General features: G+C 39.6%; 1 protein-coding gene across 4 annotated transcripts in view; it reads right to left on the bottom strand.

Annotated features, from left to right (window-relative positions):
- The window catches only part of LOC127412154 (mitochondrial proton/calcium exchanger protein-like), a 38,682-nt gene that overhangs the window by 6,318 nt on the left and 12,939 nt on the right, over window positions 1-19,425 (bottom strand). For all 4 annotated transcript variants that reach the window (XM_051648285.1, XM_051648286.1, XM_051648287.1 and 1 more), the window contains exons 3-11: window positions 18,537-18,993; window positions 8,775-8,918; window positions 8,481-8,618; window positions 7,834-8,037; window positions 6,480-6,599; window positions 6,266-6,397; window positions 4,711-4,881; window positions 4,482-4,607; window positions 1,917-2,051 (exon numbers count right to left, since the gene is read on the bottom strand). In XM_051648285.1, the coding sequence (XP_051504245.1) occupies window positions 1,917-2,051; window positions 4,482-4,607; window positions 4,711-4,881; window positions 6,266-6,397; window positions 6,480-6,599; window positions 7,834-8,037; window positions 8,481-8,618; window positions 8,775-8,918; window positions 18,537-18,993 (1,627 nt within the window). The remainder of the gene's footprint in view (window positions 1-1,916; window positions 2,052-4,481; window positions 4,608-4,710; window positions 4,882-6,265; window positions 6,398-6,479; window positions 6,600-7,833; window positions 8,038-8,480; window positions 8,619-8,774; window positions 8,919-18,536; window positions 18,994-19,425) is intronic.

Here is a 19,425-nt window from a genome sequence, read left to right as displayed (position 1 = left end):
GGGCAAATAGCAAGGAGTTTTGTGAATGAAGCGCAATCAATAATGAGATTAATTGGGGGGCCTGGGTAGCTCAGTGGTAAAAGACGCTGGCTATCACCCCTGGAGTTCGCTAGTTCGCCAGTTCGAATCTTTATTTCAGAATAACCAAATGCTGAGTGACTCCAGCCAGGTCCCCTAAGCAACCAAATTGGCCCAGTTGCTAGGGAGGGTAGAGTCACATGGGGTAACCTCCTCGTGGTCGCTATAATGTGGTTCGTTCTCGGTGGGGCGCGTGGTGAGTTGAGTGTAGTTGCCGCAGTGGATGGCGTGAAGCCTCCACCCGCACTATGTCTCCGTGGCAACGCGCTCAACAAGCCACGTGATAAAATGCGTGGGTTGACGGTCTCAGACACGGAGGCAACTGGGATTTGTCCTCCGTCACCCGGAGTGAGGTGAATCACTACGCGACCACGACGACTTAAAAACGCACTGGGAATTGGGCATTCCAAATTGGGAGAAAAAGGAAAAAATAAAAAATAACATTTTTAAAAATGAGATTCATTTACATAGAAAGGAGACATGTTTGCACAGAAACGAATGACTTAATTTAAATACTCAAGACGCAGTACTCCTTCAGTGCTAACTGTGGCCGAATAAACTATATTGCAGGTGGTTAGTGAATAAGATGCAAGTTTTTGCTCTGAAATACCATGGGCAAAAGTGGCGCAACTGTTTAGTGAATTTCCATTATTTAGGTTATTCTGAAATAAAGACTTATTGTAGAGTCTCTTACTTTCAATTTCTAATTATAATAATAACAACAATTATGTGGCGGCCAGGGCGGGGCCGAGCGGCGTCTGGGCAGAGAGAGGCCAGGAAGATAAGTGGTGAATGAGGTCCACCTGTGTGCCACACCGGTCTCGTGTTCCAGTGAGGGGCGGCAGGAGTATTTAAGTAGAGGAGACAGCGGCAGGTGAGAGAGAGAAATGCACAAAGCCTGTTTGTGTGTGTCTTTTTATGTTCAGACATAGCTGACTGAAAAGCAGTGCATGATTTTGATTTGATACACACTGAAAAGTGTTTATTAAATGTCTACGTGTTGGTGAAGCCGGTCCCAGGTTCCTCCTTTGCAATCTTTGAATTGCTACGCTGGTGCTGAAACCCGGGAGGGAGGAGGGATGTCCTCGCTGCTGCCATCCACCAGGGGAGCAGCCACGGCCGTCTGCCTGGGGAAGGAGTCGTCGCTGCCGGCTGCCAATAGCCAAAGGAACCGTCTGCCGAGAAGGGGAGGAGCAGTTCCGTCCGCTAGGGGCTGGAGGACTCGCTGCCGTCCACAGGGAGAGGAGCAAGCTGGTGTCCGCCAGAGGGTGGAGGAGCGGTTGAGGACCAGGCGACAGTGCGTCCAGGAGCGGGTTAGTCAGACCGGCAGTGCCCCGGCCTGAATCGGGCAGGGGATTTGTGTGACGAGGAGGAGGGCGTGGCCGGGCCGTGATGGAGCACGGCCGGCGCTGAATCAGCTAATCAGCGGCACAGCGAGATAAGGGGTGGCCAGAGACGCCGGTGCGAGAGAGAGAGAGACGCATGCGGCCGTGTTGCATGTGTGTCTGTTTATGTTTGTTTAAGTTCATTGTTTAAGTTCATTAACGCATTAAAAGTTTATGTTGATTGTTCAGCCAGTTCCCACCTCCTCCTTGCCCAACCTTTACCTGTTACAAATTGTCTTAACACATTCCATGTTTCTAAGGCCACCAGAATTCTGTGATTTTTGCATTTGCATGGTTTGAGTTGGTTTTAAAATTGATAATTGCATAAATAAAGGTTTGTGCATGAACATGATTTTTGCATGAAACTGTTCACACACAGGTTTTACAAACAAAAATGAGTGCACACACAGTTAGTGAATGAGATCTACTGTCCCTCTAGCCACATTAACACACCTCACTATACTCCTGCACATCATCCTTGAGCTCCTCCAGTTCCTCCTTCTCTTTGGTGAGCAGTTTCTTCTGCTCTTTCAGTTTGGTGCAGGCATCACTCAGCATGTCAATCTCCTCCTTAGTGATCTCCTCCCCCTGAAAGGTCAAACAAACACAGTTTCCATCAACAGATTCACATTTTAACATACATCCTGAGCAGTGTTGGGGAAATTGTAGCTTGCCAGTGTTTTTGAGCTACTCATATTTTGAACTAAAGTTATGCTACCCAAAGAGCTACACAACAAATTACAAACAAAAAGCATCAAATTACATTGTAGCTATATAAGGGGATGACATTTCTTAAATTTTATATATTTTATAAAAAACATTTTTTTTTAAATAATAATTCTAATAAATTAATATTTTATCTCAATTAGTGTAACAGCATCAAACTCAACAATACATTTTATAATAAATAAATAAATAACAAGTAATTACAGCAGTATTTATTCTGCTATAAAAAAAAATAATTTAAAATGTCATACAGAGATGTCTAGGAACACTATTGTGTGATTTCTTAAATAAATCGGTGAATGTGTTTTTGAGCATATACTCCTCAGCTCAGTCACTTGTAAGGCTGGATGCGCAATACAATGTGATATCAACCAGCGATATACGTAGTGTTTATTCTGAAAACAGATGGACTACAGTCACAGTACTGAATAATGTAGTTAAGCTAATTTTAGTTACGGTAATTACTCCCCAACACTGATGCAGAGACAAAAGTGCTGGTCCTTCTTTAATAATAGGATCACACAACCACAGTCAAAGGAAGGGAAAGTCTACCATACAACAAAGGTGACTACAAAAAGGTAACTAAAACCAACCAGAACACATTGTAATGCCAATTTAGTGGACTTCTGTGACAAAACAAATATCCTCAAGGATTTGCTGCAAGTTTCATATGCACTGTCCTACAGACTCACACATACTCATAAACGGACAGAGTTGGGGTGGAGTGGGTAGGAGGATACAAGCATAACCACACAAGTCCTCTGCTCTTTCAAATCACCATATTCACACAAAAGGATGTACATTTGGTACAGAAACTAAAAATTATTTATTTTAGGTTTAAAATAAACAGATGTCCAAGCCTCAGTAGTGTCCATCCCTAACCCTAGGAAAACCATTTATGGAACAGATAATGGAAATGTTTTTGTGACGAGGAGGAGGGCGTGGCCGGGCCGATGCACGCCCGGCGCTGAGTTGCCTAATCAGCAGGAGGGAGATAAGGGAAGAGCCTGGGATGCCAGGGAGAGAGAGAGAGAGAGACGTATGTGCCCGCTCTGTGTGTGTGTGTGTGTGTGTGTGTGTTCGTCGATGTGTCATTATGTTACTAAATACTTTTTGTTTGTTACTCCGGTTCTCGCATCCTCCTTTCCCGAACTGTTACACTGGTGCCGAAATCCAGGAAAGGAGGAAGGGCACGCTGTCTGGGAGAAATCGCTGCTGCCATCCGCCAGGAGCCAGAGGAGCGGCTGCCGTTCGCCAGGAGGAGGAGCTGTTGTCGTCTGCCAGGGAACAGTGGAGTCGTTGCCGTCTTCCAGGAGCGGCTTTCATCTGCCCGGGGGTGGAGGAGCGGCTGAGGACCGGGTGGGCGTAGTGCCCGTGGGAGCCGAAGAAGAGCACTTTTCTCTCTCTCTCCCCCTCGTCTCTCTCAGATTCTCAGGAGGCGGGGAGAACCATTGGGTGGCGGAAAGGCCGGAAGGGCAGCATCTCCCCTCCAGAGATGGGGGGGGGGGGGGGGTTTAAGCCAGTCCGGAGGAGGAGGGCAAGGCCAGGCCGTGAGGATGCACACCTGGCGCTGAGTTGCCTAACCAGCAGGAGGGAGATAATGGAAGAACTGAGGACACCAGGGAGAGAAAGCGAGAGAGAGAGAGACGCACACGGCCGCTCTGTGTGTGTGTGTTCGTCGATTATGTTTTCAGTTCAGCGTTTGTTTTAATTAAAGTCTTGTTGTTTGTTACTCCGGTTTCCACATCCTCCTTTCCCAAACTGTTACAGTTTTGTTTGAGGAAGCACACATTAAAGTGACTAGAAGAGCAGAGAAGTCAGTGTGGTTTTCCCCAGATGGGCAGCAGTTTAGAAGTTTATCTAACCTGAATGTGCAGATACCTCTGCCACTGCTCGAACTGGAGAAATAAATAAACACGCAAAATTATACACAATACAAAAGACACAAAAAAAAAAGCAGAGAAAGAACAATACCTGTGGCATTGAAACAAGCACGATCAAGATCTTGTGTTCTAAAACTTAGTCAAGATTCGACACATCTGTAAATCCAGCGACATTATACGGAGATGGACCACTTCGAAAATGTACCGAGCAAAAAAATAAAAAATAACTGGTAGAAATCGCAACGCTCAGTATGGCAACTGTAAGAAAGTTCCACTTTTGAGTTAAAAGTAACAATCGCATGGTCTTATTGCTACAGAATGCACAAGCACATTAGCTGGACTTGTCAGTTGCAAATGTATAGACTACATGCTATTTTGTGTGTGTGTGTGTTTTGTGTGACTGTGTTACCTTGATACCCTCCAATACTGGTGCAGTATCTCGTAATGTTTCTGAATGGATGGCTACATCTACACTGGAGAAAGCCTGCTCAGCATCCACCCGCCTGTTTGCATCCAACTCCAGAATCTCACCCTCCTAAAAATACATTTGCATCCTTCCATAAACATTGCAACAATACTATAAAAATTACAAGGGTATTGCTGTTAGGCTGAAAGAACCTAATAGTGACAGTAATGACCCGTGTGGCCTGTTCCTTTGCTTTCTCTGCAGCATCAGCCAGTCTCTCCTGCTCTCTCTCTCTGTGCTCCTCACGGATGGCTGCCTCTTCCTGCAGTGTGGCCTCCAGCTTGGTCTTATTATCAACTTTAGAGAAGTCCAGCTCTGCCACCTTCACCTGCGCCTCCTTAGCCTGTGAATGCACACACAACCAAACACGCTCTTATTTTTCCAGAATAAAATGCAGCTTCAGAATTGTCCATAGAGACTAATAAGCCATTTAAAAGTCTGTGTACTAGGGCTGAGTGATATAGCTTAACCTTGTGGGGCCCCGCATCCACATGCGTGGATGTTGTATTTTGGCTTCGCTATATGAAACGCATAATTTAAATGAATTTAAACCAACTGAATACTGTTCACAAGACTCTAGATTGTCATTTAAGGGTTAAACGTCTGGCGTTTAACACTTAAATGACAACGATTTGAACCCAGTCACGTGGCACAACAGCATGGCGTCAATTTCTTTTAAGCGCTTCTATGGGCGCAGAGCCAACAAAAGTTCCTCTGTTAAGAAACCTATTTATGTTTTTCATTGAAACCTGTTTGGGTGTAAAGAGTAGCGTCTCTAGTTTCGTTTGATATGGCGCATTAAAAAATTCATTCATTTTTGCCACGTCAGTGCGCTGATAAACATGATGTCCACATACGTGGGTTTTGGGACATTATTCCCTCAAAAGCAAAAAAACAAAACAAAAACATGTTAGTTATTTTGAATAACATTCAACATTGACACATCTTCATTTCACTTCGTTTTAATATAAATGTTATTGTATTTTATTTTATAACTGTACAATATGGTTCTATTCATTAACATTAGTAAATGCATTACTATATTTACTGTGCATTTTCACATGGAATGGATTTTCAATGGATTCCAAAAGCTGAAAAATGTTGCTTTCAGAAGCTTTATATGGATTTGGATGAAAATAAGGTGCATTTTGAACTTTTCTGAAACAAGTGCAGACAGACAGCGCAAGGGAGCATCTTATAGCTCTCTGTGAAGCTAAGGGAAATTACTCCTAAAATCCAAATAAAAGTTCAGTTTCATGCTGCAGATGATGTTTGGACCACTCAACATGTTTGGCATGGGACAATGGTAATCAGTACATAAATTCAGAATTTATAATGTATAATTGTTTTTTTTTTTTTTTTTACATAGTTGGCAGTGACTGGATGATGCTGGCCATTACTTTGAATCAGAATTAATTATGTTAATTTCTGATGTAAGTTACAGACATTAAGGACGTTACGTCTCAAAAACATGAATAAACAACACTCCTGGAAACAAACAATTTGGTGAAAAAAATCTGACTTTCTATAGCTTGGCATTATTTAAAATGTCACTACTTAGTCCTGCTGTCCACATATGTGGACAAGTTTTTAGGAAAATTATTTGCTCTAGAAATTTTTTTTTTTTTTTTTGCTTGTTTATTAGGTGTTACTAGTTACCACAGCAGTCACTCTCAGGTCTCAGGAGTTTAAATATCTTGATTATTTTTTTATTATTGTGTACGCACCATTATCTCAGGCAAGTTCTGTAGAGTGGTTTTAAGCTGGTCTGCAGGGGACAGTGTGTCTGGCAAGAACATGGCTCGGGACAGCAGTAGAAGAGATGTGGGGATGTGCTGATTCAGATGAAGCTCCAACCACTGGAAGACACAGCAATGTAAAATATGTGATGAGAAGTCCTAGTACTAAGCGATTATGGATTGTAAAGAAATGTGTTTAAACCTGTTTAAGCTGCTCTCTAAGCCTCTCCTCCGTCACCCCAAGAGCTCTCATCCCTCTCACACGACATGCTGCCTGCAGCTCATTCACATTTAGACTGTCCACTCCCTCCTCTGCTATCAGCTGTCAATCACACATATATGCAAAGAAATCAGCACTGAAAGAAATGAACAGATGCAGAATTTTTGGCCTATAATTGTTTTTATGTTATAGCCGATAACCAATTTGATGGCCACTGCTTTGAATCTAAACTGTTCTTTCTATTGTATATAAACTAATTCTCCAATCTAGAATTTAAGAGTTAAATCTGTCAACAAAATATTACTTTGTACAGTAGAAAAGTTTAGTACTTTTAAAACCTGAAATAAGGGGGGCCTGGGTAGCTCATCGGGTAAAGACACTGACTACCACCCCTGGAATCACGAGTTCGAATCTAGGGCATGCTGAGTGACTCCAGCCAGGTCTCCTAAGCAACCAAATTGGCCCAGTTGCTAGGGAGGGTAGAGTCACATGGGGTAACCTCCTCAAGGTCACTATAATGTGGTTCTCGCTCGCCACGTGCCCCACGGAGAGTTGTGCGTGGATGCCGCGGAGAATAATGTGAAGCCTCCACACACGCTATGTCTCTGCGGTAACGCGCTCAACAAGCAACGCGCTCAATAAGATGCGTGGATTGACGTCTCAAGACGCGGAGGCAACTGAGATTTGTCCTCCGCCACCCGGATTGAGGCGAGTCACTACGCCACCACGAGGACCTAGAGTGCATTGGGCATACCAAATTGGGGAGAAAAGAACTGAAATAAGAAGAAAGAATATTTTTTTCTGACCGTTTGGATAAATAAGCTCTGATATTATCTGATTTCAGACCAAACACACATAATGTGTTTTTCACCCATTTTTCATCAGTTTATTAATTATATTTTAATGTTAATGTGCTAGATGGACATGTTTGACTGTTGAGTCACATCTCACTGTATTTTCACCATCTCTTGCATGAGCGCCGCGTTTTCTTTTACGCCATGACAAGTTAAAAGAATTTCAAATTTTAAAAATGTGTCTCACGATACTTGCATTCTGTTTAATTTGTTGCACTGCATCTACCTTTTTTAATGCAAGAATGCGTTCTGTCTGACTGGCCCCTAAGACAGATGTTGATAATTTAAAACTGTATTTAAAACTATGATTAATATAATAAATAATTTCTAAGAAATTATTTTATTAGAATTGTATTATTAATATTGGCGAATGCCAATTTAGTGACCACTATCCAGAGTAAGGGAGAATTAAATGTTTAATATGTTACTTCTGTTTATATTAAACTAACACACTTTTACGAGTAAGGATAGGCTCGTTTAACCTTGTCATCTGCTCGTATGGCACGGAGTTTCATGATGAGCTGAAAGCGCAAGAAGTTGTTCGTGCCAATGGACTGCAGCTCCAACAGCTTGCAAAGTGCCACCAGCTGTGGCCGTGTCAGATTATCTAGAGTCAGTTCATCCTCAAACAGCTTAGAGAAACGTATGATCTGCTCATTACTGGGTCTCTCTCCTGAGTCACGAATCTGAGTAAAAGGAAAAGAGGAGATAAAGAGAGAGAGTTTGATGTAAAAGATTTTTTAGTAAATACAAAGAGATGAAAAAGTCCACATTAAAATCTGGAATTCAGAACCTGGAAATATATATATATATTATTCTTGTCTGTGTGCTTATATATAATGACATAAAATTACAAATAAATTTTTAAGATTCTGCACTATTTCTATGTCACTTCATTCCAGCTTGAGTGCATGTTGTCACCAATTTTATGCTGATCATATAATCTGAAAAGAAACGCCTGTAATAAAGTGGACTCAGATTTTGAACCCCACTGCAATATCTTATCAAAGAGTACATCATAAATATCACCACCCAGGGGCAATAGAGAGCTGTTGTTCAATGTTTTGATTTGTCTGAATGTCAGTGTGGACAGTTGGATGAGATCTGAGTATGTGTGACTATGCTCTACCTTCTGGAAGAAAGTGGAGAACTCCTCGGTAACGTTGCCTTTGGCTGCTTTGTTTCTTAGTGCAATTTCCTCGATAGTGTCCTGCAAGAACTTTGCCATCTCTAACTTCACTCTTAGCTCCTTCTTCAGCCTTTCCTCCTACAAAACACACACACACACACACACACACACACACACACACACACACACACACAAGGATCACATAGATTAGCTCAAAGTATTGTACAAGTAGAGGAACAGAAGTACGATTAAGGTCATTATGGATTAAAACACAAAGGTTACAGGTCAGTGTACCTTTTTGGACTGTGTCTCAAAGGTGGACGGCAGCATGTTAGGGAAAAGCTTCAGTGCAATAGGAAGTAGAAACTCCATAAAAGGAACGATGATAAAAACCAGAAAGGGGAGAAGCCGGAAGACATCTGCACAAGTCCTCAGGAACTGTGATCAACATGAGAGAGGCAGTGATGTCAACAAACATTTAGTCACATAAACGGCTGCTTTGTTAATGAAATGTAATTATTGATGTATATGATATATGGAGTTCTAAATCTAATCTCTTGAACTAAACGAGCTCTGTGCTATCTGTTCACACAGCACTGCTTTGAAAAAGACATAACATAAAAATATAGCCGCAAGCGGCAATCATCGGGGTCCAAGCACGTATGGCCAGGACATGGCCAAAATAATTAAATTGGACACAACAGATCCTGTGGATGCTGTGGACACAGCTGGTTTTGTGAAAAGATTTGCATCACACTTGCAAAATTAGAATTTTATTAGAATGATAAAAGAATAATAATAATAATAATGGACAACAGCACATTAAATCTATAGCTAGTGAGAGGGATTTGGGACCATCCTGACAAGTTTGGTGTCTCTAGGACTTACGGTTTTTGCTACCCCATATGCTTTTAGGGCAGAAAAAGAATAAGAAGAAAATCAGTATGGATACAGTAGGGTTGCAGCACCATCGGTGCTTGGACCCCTAATTATCTAAAACCTCTGATAGCCCGTCATGAAGCACTTAAAACCACTTCTAGCGCATGATCTACTCTTTTTACTGGTGAAACCTTTTTAAACACCTCCAGTAAAGAATTTTCTGAATAGAACAGTTGTCTAGTGTCATTAAAAGCAGGACAGTCCAGTAAAATATGCTTAGTCAATGGTATTCTACAGAAATCACATGTTGGTGATTCTTCACTTTTCAATAAAAACACATGTGTAAGTCTTGAATGACCAGTGCGACAACTTGTGTATACAGTTTGATCATGTCTAGATTCAAAAGGAAATAAGTGAGTATCTTTCATTTATAATAGGGTTGTTAATATTTAAAATAATATTAAAAGTTTTTAAATAGTGTGTTCATGAGCGTGTTAGTTTTAGCTGTGGTATTGAAATTGGTATAGAGAATTGTGAACATTCACTGGTAATGGTATCCACTGCTGAAAATTTGTTATCGTGGAAAACACAAGGCACTATGTCACAATGCAAACAATCACAAAGGCCCAAAAAATAGGCTTGATTTTCTTTATGGAAAATATCAATTGTTTTCGTAAGATTCAACAAATTTACAAATAACAAAAAATAACAACGTAATGTAACATAACGCAACAACACATCATAAATTAACGTAATGCAGCATAACATGATGTAATCCAACGTAAATATGTAAAAATGCAATGCCATTTAATGCAATGTGACAATGCAATATAACAAAACACAACGCAACTCAGCATTATGCTACGTAACAAACTGACAAATTAGCAATGCAATGTAACATGACATAATGCAATGTAACAAACAACATAACAATGTAACAATGTAAATGTAACATAACACAATATAACAATGTAGCAATGCAATGTAACATAACACAACATAATGTAACAACACAAAGTAATGCAACACATCCCAGCGTAGAGCCACGCAACTTCACGCCACGCAGCGCAACAAAAGTGAGCCATGGATAGATGTGGAGATGTGACTTCCTTAATCACACCATATTTAATGGGAGATGAATTCAGAAAAAAAGAGGTAGGACAACAAAAGAAGAGGGGTCAGCTTTATGATCGGGGTCCCTGCTCCTCTTATTCCACCTGTGTGTCAGCGGTCCTAACGGGAAGAAGGATTTCAACCAGGCAGGCCTGAAAAGAGCCTTTGTGTTTGGCCCACTGACATGTATATCACCACAATCAGAGTGAGTTAGAGAGCGGTGGCAGACAGAAGAAAACAGGGAGGCCTAGAGTGTGAAATATTCAGGGATGAGTGAGAGAAAGAGAAAAGGCATTCCAAAGGAAGTGGCTGGGAGAGAGAAGGGGTTGGGAAGGGGGTTGACGGCTGACATCAAAAGCTGAAGGAACCCACGCTGTGTGAGGCTGTTTGTGAATAGGCAGGATAAAGCAGGTCAGAAGAATAGTGAGAGTGAAGTGCAACAGATACTAGCTGAGGCTGCTGGATTAGAATACCTTCGCAATGCTAATGTTGACAGAGTTCAAACCATAAAGATGCTAGGGCGTTATTATGCAGTTGCTAAGGTGTTCTTAGTTAGTCTGAGTCTATTTTGTTGCCTGTCAAGCACAAATTGTCAATCTTATCACTAAGAAAAGTAACAGCACATTTTTCCTAAATAAGCCAAACAATTTGAGGTGGGATTCATGTCTGCTCAAATTGTGAGATGAGTTATGTGCAGAAATTTAGTTCTTAGCCCTAAAATATTAACAATGCTAAATTAAAATCAATACTTAAAGTTTCTTACGTGCCGTTCAACGTGTTCTTGTAGAAAAAATCTAGAATGCAAAAAAAAGCTAGATGCAGCACTACAAATAGAACAGAACACAGGTGCCCCGAGATGCATTTTCTGAAGTTTACGTTCTTTTTAACTTGACATGGCATCTTAAAACATGTGCTCCTGCATGAAACACTGAGGAAATAGCAAGATGCTGTCAAAGAAAATCATCTAATACGTTTACATAGAAAACAATTACAAAAACAGCGCAGATGACGGAAAACACGCTCGGTGTAAACAGCCCCTTAGCAAGCGGCACTAACAACTAGAATGACCCTTGTAAAAATTATTTGCGACAAACTTGCTGCTAATATGTGGTAAATTTGCAGGAAACAGTTTGCCAAAAAGTAGTGCCCGACCGATATATCGTTCGGACGAATGCTCCGACTCCATTGTTTACAGAGCTGAACAGACGGTGGCTCTGCAGACAGGGTGGAGTTAAGTGGTGAGGTGTTAAGCGGTGTCTTCACGGTAAGTTGCTAACTAGTTTGTGAAATACAGTACATACTGGAATGTTAATAAACAATGACCCCATCATTTTCCCTTTTCAATATTACTAATATAACGTTTGTCAGTGCAGTCAGTAACAGCAGATTGAAAGGTAAGTATCAGAGCATCTTTTTGCAGCTCAGCAGACAACAGTGTGGTGGTGGATTGTGTCTGTTGATTGTTGATTTCACGCTATGTTGTTACCTAGTTGGTGAGACACAATGCTGGAAAGTAAAATAAACAACATCCGTCTTTAACTCTCCGTGACAATGAGCTTATAGCTAACTAACTAATCACACAGCTACTTTCATTGTTGTCAGCCGAGTGGAAGCTAATGAGTAAACATGTATTTACCAAACTGTTTTGTTCAGGATTCACAGTTTGGTACTTCCTTCAACCGAATAATTCCAGTTGTTGCATTTACAAAATGTAATATTAAAAAGTCTGGTTTTCCACCGTTGAAAGTTTCCCCTGAACTTGTATAGCTGTAACACTGCTGCCGCTGTTTATCTCTTGACTTGGCAGGTGTAAATGCTTCTTGTTTTACAACCTGCCAATAATTGACTGGCAGTATTAAAATAGTCAGCATTTGACTGATACTAAACAGTACTGATGTTTATTTAGCTATTTATTCTTTATTTTAATGGTCAGCATTTTACTGATACTAAACAGTGCTGATGTTTATTTAGTTATTTATTTTATTTTAATTTATTCTTTATTTAAATGGTCAGCATTTGACTGATACTAAACATACAGTACTGATGTTTAATTATCTATTTATTTTATTTTTATTTATTCTTTATTTTAATGGTCAGCATTTGACTGATACTAAACAGTACTGATGTTTATTTAGCTATTTATTTTATTTGGTTTATTCTTTATTTTTAATGGTCAGCATTTGACTGATACTAAACAGTACTGATGTTTATTTAGCTATTTATTTAATTTTTATTTATTCTTTATTTAAATGGTCAGCAATTGACTGATACTAAACATAAAGTACTGATGTTTATTAAGCTATTTATTGTATTTTTATTTATTCTTTATTTTCTCAGTGTTCATTTCTAGAAATTGTTAACGATGTATAATAATAATGTCAAATATTCGTTTAAGAAAGCAGCTTTCTGAGTACCTTTGCATAGTCATATCGGTGCAAAATCAGTGAAAAATCCATATAGAAAAGGTCTGTTTTCATTCCAGCTCAAAAATTAACTACATCGGTCACCATATCGGTAATCAGTGAATTTTCCCTCTCTAAAATCAGTATCGGTCTCAAAAATCCTATATCGGTCGGGCTCTACCAAAGAGCTCTTCTGCAGGTGAAAATATAACATTGTTGCACATTTTCCAGAACACTACAGCTCTGTTCCGAAACCTAGTGATCCCCATCTTAAGGCATCATAGCCACGCTCCTGAAATGCAAGCTATTCTAAACTTGTCTTCTTAGATACCTCATTTGACCAAATTCTCAGGCAGAATTTGTGCAGAACACAAACAAAAAATATATTATGCTTTTTTGTCTATACAATGCACATCAATGGGGTCCAAAACCTTCAAGCTCCAAAAAGGACATAAGGCAACATAAAGGTAATCCACATGACTTGAGTGATCCATGACTTCTAAAGCAATGCGATCGGTTTTGGGTGAGAAACAGAAACTCCTTATTCACTATAAGCCCTGGCATTTGCACTCTATTTGGCAAGTTCATGAAAGCAATTTGTTCACACTTCCTCACGCTTGATGCATGCGCAGAGCGCTTTTCACACTATGGATTATCTTTATTTACCTTTTTACCTTTATTTTTGCATTGTATAAACAAAAAACATCACATATCCTTCAGAATATCTTTCTTTGTGTTCTGCAGTAGAAAGTCATACGAGTTTGAAACAGCATAATGAGGGAATGATCATTTCTGAGTGAACTATTTCTTTAAGTGTTTTGCGTCATACCTCTCGCATCTCGCAAATAAATTGCAAGTCGAGGCCTCCCATGTGTTGTGCGTGAGAAGAGCTATTTGTGTGGCACAGAGTTATTGCTTATGCAGAGCATTTCAAATCAGTCATTTATAAGGTTCCATGATGATTAGGATGCTGCCATAGAAAGTAGCTGTCTAGTGAGCTGCAGGAGGCTTTTGGAACACACCGTATATTTTTGTAAGGGGATGTTCCAAATTCTGTGGCTTTATCTAACCTTCAGAGGAAAACCAAGCATCACTTCTCAATAATATTTCCATGAATATTAAAAATGATAATGTAGATAATGACATTAATATACTAGAAACTCAAGGACAGACAATTTCCAGTTAATAATGACTGGTAAAAATCAAAGAAGGTCTGCAGCAGTTATATATTGTATGCGTCACTAAAGTGTCACTTTACAACAGACTGAGTCACACAATTGTCTGAGAATTTCAGGCAGGAAGATATCAGCACTATGCAAAAAGAGAGCGTGTTAAACCGTGTAATAGCTGTGATCTGCCATGTGCTTGAGAACTGGTGTATATATAGACTAATATTAAAGAGCAGTAACCTTGTATGTAGTCATATTGGCCCAACAACACTGGCATCAAATCTCTTCCATGCAAATGTTTAAAAAGGAGGAAGAACATAATAGTAACAAAATATGTGAGTGGTGCTTGCCTAAGCAAAACTGCACATCTCTCCTCAACAAGCTGATTTGATTTTAAATCATTCATGTCAGTAGCACAAACAGTGCAGGACAAGTTACACACCAATGTTTAATAATTATGATTTGTGGTTTAGAAATTAAGGGTTGCCTTAGCCAGTACAACTAATAAACAAAGCAAATGCATATTTTCAGGTTTGGCCTTAACTAACCTTGCTTTACCTCAAAAAGAAAACATATCTCAGGGGGACATCTCTTTACTAGAGTCAGCCTGGTATTTGGGCACACTATGTGTCAATGTGAGCTGTATTGATCTATTAAAATCGAGGGAGAGAGAGGAGGAGAGATAGAAAACAGAGAGATAGAGGGAGAGAGAGGAGGAGAGATAGAAGAGTACCCAGGTGTGTATGACTTTCTTTCTTCTGCAGAACACAAATAAAGATTTTAGGAAGAATATCCCATCTCTTTAGTCCATACAATGCAAGTGAATGGTGGCCAGAACTCAGAAGGTCAAAAAAGGACATAAAGGCATTGTAGAGCCGAGGAGGGCAGGGCCGGGTTGGAATGACACACGCCCGGTCCCCAATCAGCCTGATGGGGCACGCGAGGGATAAAGGCGGCTGGGGACGACAGTTCGAGAGAGAGAGAATTACAGGCAGCTGTACGGTGTGTGTGTGTTTACGGTTGTATGTTTTTGTTTAAGTTGTTCATTAAATTATTAAGTTGTCAAGCCGGTTCTCACCGCCTCCTTTCCCTCGAACAGGCATCATAAAAGTAATCTATTCCAGTGGTTTACTCCATATCTTCAGAAGTGATATGATAGGTCTGGATGAGAAACAGAGCCATATTTAATTTATTTTTACTGTAAATCTACACTTTCACATTCTGGTATGGAAGTTACTTTGCCTTTCACATTCAGCTACCTACTGATTGTGGCTGGTCAAAGATTTTCAGTAAAAAGGACTTCGATATTGATCTGTTTCTCACCCACACCTATTATATTGCTTCTGAAGATAGGGATTACACCACTTGAGTCACATAGATTACTTTTATGCTGCCTTTATGTCCTTTTTGGACCTTCTGAGTTCTGGTCACCATTCACTTGCATTGTATGGACTTACAGAGCTGAAATTTCTTCTTAAAACCTTCATTTGTTTTCTGCAGAAGGACGAAAGTCATACACATCTGGGATGGCATGAGGGTGAGTAAATGATGAGAGAATTTTCATTTTTGGGTGAACTATCCCTTTAAAGTCAGCCAATCAGAGTTTGCCAGATCAAGAAAGGACTTTCCAGTTTTGAGATACTCTATGCATCAGATTGTGAGTGACCGGACAGTGGGCATGCTGTCTGGGTATACTTTGTTTTTCTGTGTGCCGTTATGTCAGCCTTTCAAAGTATACTTTTTTGACCACGAACACGTATGGATGCGAGGACTGTTTGCGTGTCTAGAAAAAAGCATTGTGCTAATGCCGAAATTTGCGTCACGTATACTGTGTGCAAAACACAGAGAAACCCTCTCAAAAACAAGTTGCCTTGTGATTTGTAGTAAAGCAACCTGTTATAAAAGGAACTAAATATATCCTAACTAGGGCTGAAACGATTAGTCAACATTATCGACAAATTCGACAATACAAAATTGTCTACAAAAATGTTCGTAGTTGAATAGCCGTTTGATCTCATTTAACGTAACATGAGATCACATTAAACTGTAATGATGACGCATGAGAGCAGCACTGCAGCTCACGCCTGACTTGAGGAGAAGAAGAAAACACAGCTCACAGTCCAGATGCACTCTAAACCTTCCAAACAGCTTCAGGTGATGTAGATCCCAAAGTACGAGGGAATTATAATGCAAAAATACTAAATAAGTAAATACAGAAGCACTCTCGTTGTGGAATAAGTGGAGCTGGAGCTGCCGCTCCACTGAAGCAAAACTTGCGTGTCGAGCGTCTTTAAATGAAAAACCCCGGCGTTACATCTTTAATGCAGTTGTGTTATAGCTTTATTTAGTTATATTTAATGCGTTATAGCTTTAGTAAAGTTCAAATAATACAGAAGCAGATCATGTAAATAAATACAAACTCTGAAACTGGCATTTCTCTGTGCGGTCAGCGCCTCTTCTATGAGTTGCGCGAATGTCCACAATCTAAGGGGGAGAGATTGAAACTGCACCCGGCTGATGCACACTCTGTCACGGAGACACTCATCCCACGAGTGCGCGCGCTTAATGCAGCTAGATTATAACGTGATGGCTCGTGATTTATTGAATTATAATATATGCAACTGTGTATTTCTTATCGTGAAGAAATTTGCAATACGCAGCTTTATTAATAAGAGAGAGTTCGTTTTTTTGTGAGTTAAAGATGTATTGAAGTGAACAGAAAGGTGAGAGAGGTAGTCTTCACCCCATTATACACTGCAACAAAATATGTTTTTGAATCTAAAACTCCTTTAAAACAACATTTACTTTAGCTGCTATACTGCAGAAGAATTTTTTTTATTTTTTATTTTTATTTTTTTTTATCTGAGAATGTTGAATATAATATTAAAAATACAATTTTCTTTAAATATCTAAAAATCCTTTAAAAAAGATGCATTCACCTGAGAAGCAGCATATAAGATATTTAGACTTGCTTATTAGAGAATAGATCTTGAATACAAGTATATTTTGTCTTTACTGCACTCGCAGAAGTATAAGCAAGTGAAACAATACACATATATACAAAATACACTTATATTTAAGATACATTCTCTTAAAGCAAGTCTAAATATCTTATATGTTACTTCTCATATAAATGTATCTTGTTTTAAGAATTTTTAGACAATTTTAAATGGAAAACAAGACAAAAACACTTGATAACAACAGGATTTTTTGCAGTGAATTTCTTTACTGAATTAAACTTTATAAAAAGGATTTTTTTTCCCCCTTTAATTCAGTGAATGTCATTTAGAGGTATTTCTTAAAGATCATTTTGTCCTCTTTATTGTTAGTAAGCACCTTTAATACAACTTTTAAGTCGGGCACAAGCTGAATAGTCAGCTAAGAGCTAATGATTAATCGTTGCAATAATCGCCGAATAAACATTCTAATAATCATTAGATTAATCGATTATCAAAATAATTGTTAGTTGCAGCCCTAATCCTAACCTCAACCTGTTCCATGAACTAAATCTAAACATCATTTCATTTTATCCAGAAATATTCTTAAACTGGACTTAGTGGAGTCCCAGAAGTCATTTGAGCTGGTTGAAATGTTTCTTCTGGCCTCCAGACTTACAGAGTAGTCTCTAATTGATTGTTCCTTGAAGACTCAGCATGCCACTAATTTAAATCATTAAGATATAGCAGTGATCCAGTGAAGCTTTATAGGGCTGGGATTAAACTGTGGAAGAACGCTAACACTGTCAGTCAAATCCTACTGCTATACTTAATTACATTGGGTTAACTCCACAGGGCAATGACACAAATAGATAACTGACCCCACGGTTACAGTTTTGCTCTTTAAAGAACATAGGAATCAACTGGAGATTTCTGTGAAAGACGCAAACATTTTTCATTAAAATTAGCTTAGAGAGCGTTAAAACTTGAATGGATACCAGCAACATAGATTTATCATATCGTTCTGAAGAATTCAGTTGGAAATTATTCAAACACACAGGACTTCCATAGACTTACATTACAAAAGAGCAATACGTTTGTCTGATAATATGGCAGATGGCAACAGTTGATAAAATAGGATTATCAAGGGGTTCCAGTCCACCAAAAGTACCTCAATGAGCAATGAGAGAGCTTACTCTTCCCCAGGGCTGTACAGTGCAACAGATTTTTTTAAGCTGAAGTGTGTAATTTTTTTCTATTCAACAAGTAGGTAATTTCTAGGTTGATTTCCCTGAAAAGTGTAAACACTGTGGCTATCAAAACATTGCTCTGTTGGTTTGAGCATCCCCACTAGCAACGTCACAGCAACATCGACTCAACCAATGGCATGTGTTTTGGGAAGAACTGTCTGTTTGTTTGACCAACAGCAGATGGGGATAGAGTTTGGGAAAATGTTTTGTTATGCTAATAAACACAGAAATAACACACTTCAGCTTTAATAAATGTCAGTTTGCACTACTGCATTTTGGAGTGTATGCCTTCTTTGTATGTTTATACCTGTCTCCTTTCTCTCCGTGACAGAATGTTTCCATTTAGTACCCTCCAGAGCATGCGCACAGCGATGGTTGTGTCTATCCACAAAAGGTGGAATCCATGATAGTAGTGCTTCACCTCATCGATCACACGCTGAGGTATTGTCCGTCGTACAGGTTCTGCATCCACCGTTGGGCTGTAGACTGGTCCGCCCTCCTCTAGCTTTTTGTTCCGATCCTTCAGTGAACGTAAAGAACGCTCTACCTTTGAATCATCATGGAGACGGCCTGTAGTATGAACCCACCGAACTGTACTGTGGTAAATGGAGTGGGTGTGGCCAAGCAGGGCACAGTCAGGCACAAGGATGGCACAGTACAGACGAGGTGACCTAGTCAAGCGACGCTGACTCACTGGTAAATTGTCAGGATACAGGACAGATGATGTATGAGGCCATGCGCTGCCTCCAAGAGCAATAGGACTGCTGAAAAACAGACAAAGATCTGATTTAATGTAGTAGTTCACGCAAAAATTAAAATGCTATTATCATTTACTCACCCTCATGTTGTTCCAAACCTGTATGACTTTCCTTCATTCGTAGAACACAAAATTTAAATTTTTTAATAATATACTGGGATGCTATTTTCCACATAATGAAAGTGAATAAGGACTGGGGCTGTCAAGCTCCAAAATTACAAAAAAGCACCATGAAAGGATCATAAAACACCATAATAAGTATTATAAAAGTAGTCCAAATGACTTGTGCACTACATTCCAAGTATTCTGAAGCCATACGATAACTTTGTCGTTATTCACTGAAAATCGTCCCTTCTAACGGGCTCTTAACCGTTTTGACCACATAATTGAATTAGTCGAGATCCAGATCAGTCCAATTATTAAACAAACCTTTTAGAAT

This window comes from Myxocyprinus asiaticus, chromosome 21 (genome assembly GCF_019703515.2).
Source record: "Myxocyprinus asiaticus isolate MX2 ecotype Aquarium Trade chromosome 21, UBuf_Myxa_2, whole genome shotgun sequence".
NCBI classification, from domain to species: domain Eukaryota; kingdom Metazoa; phylum Chordata; class Actinopteri; order Cypriniformes; family Catostomidae; genus Myxocyprinus; species Myxocyprinus asiaticus.
This window is presented reverse-complemented; position numbering and strand designations above follow the sequence as displayed.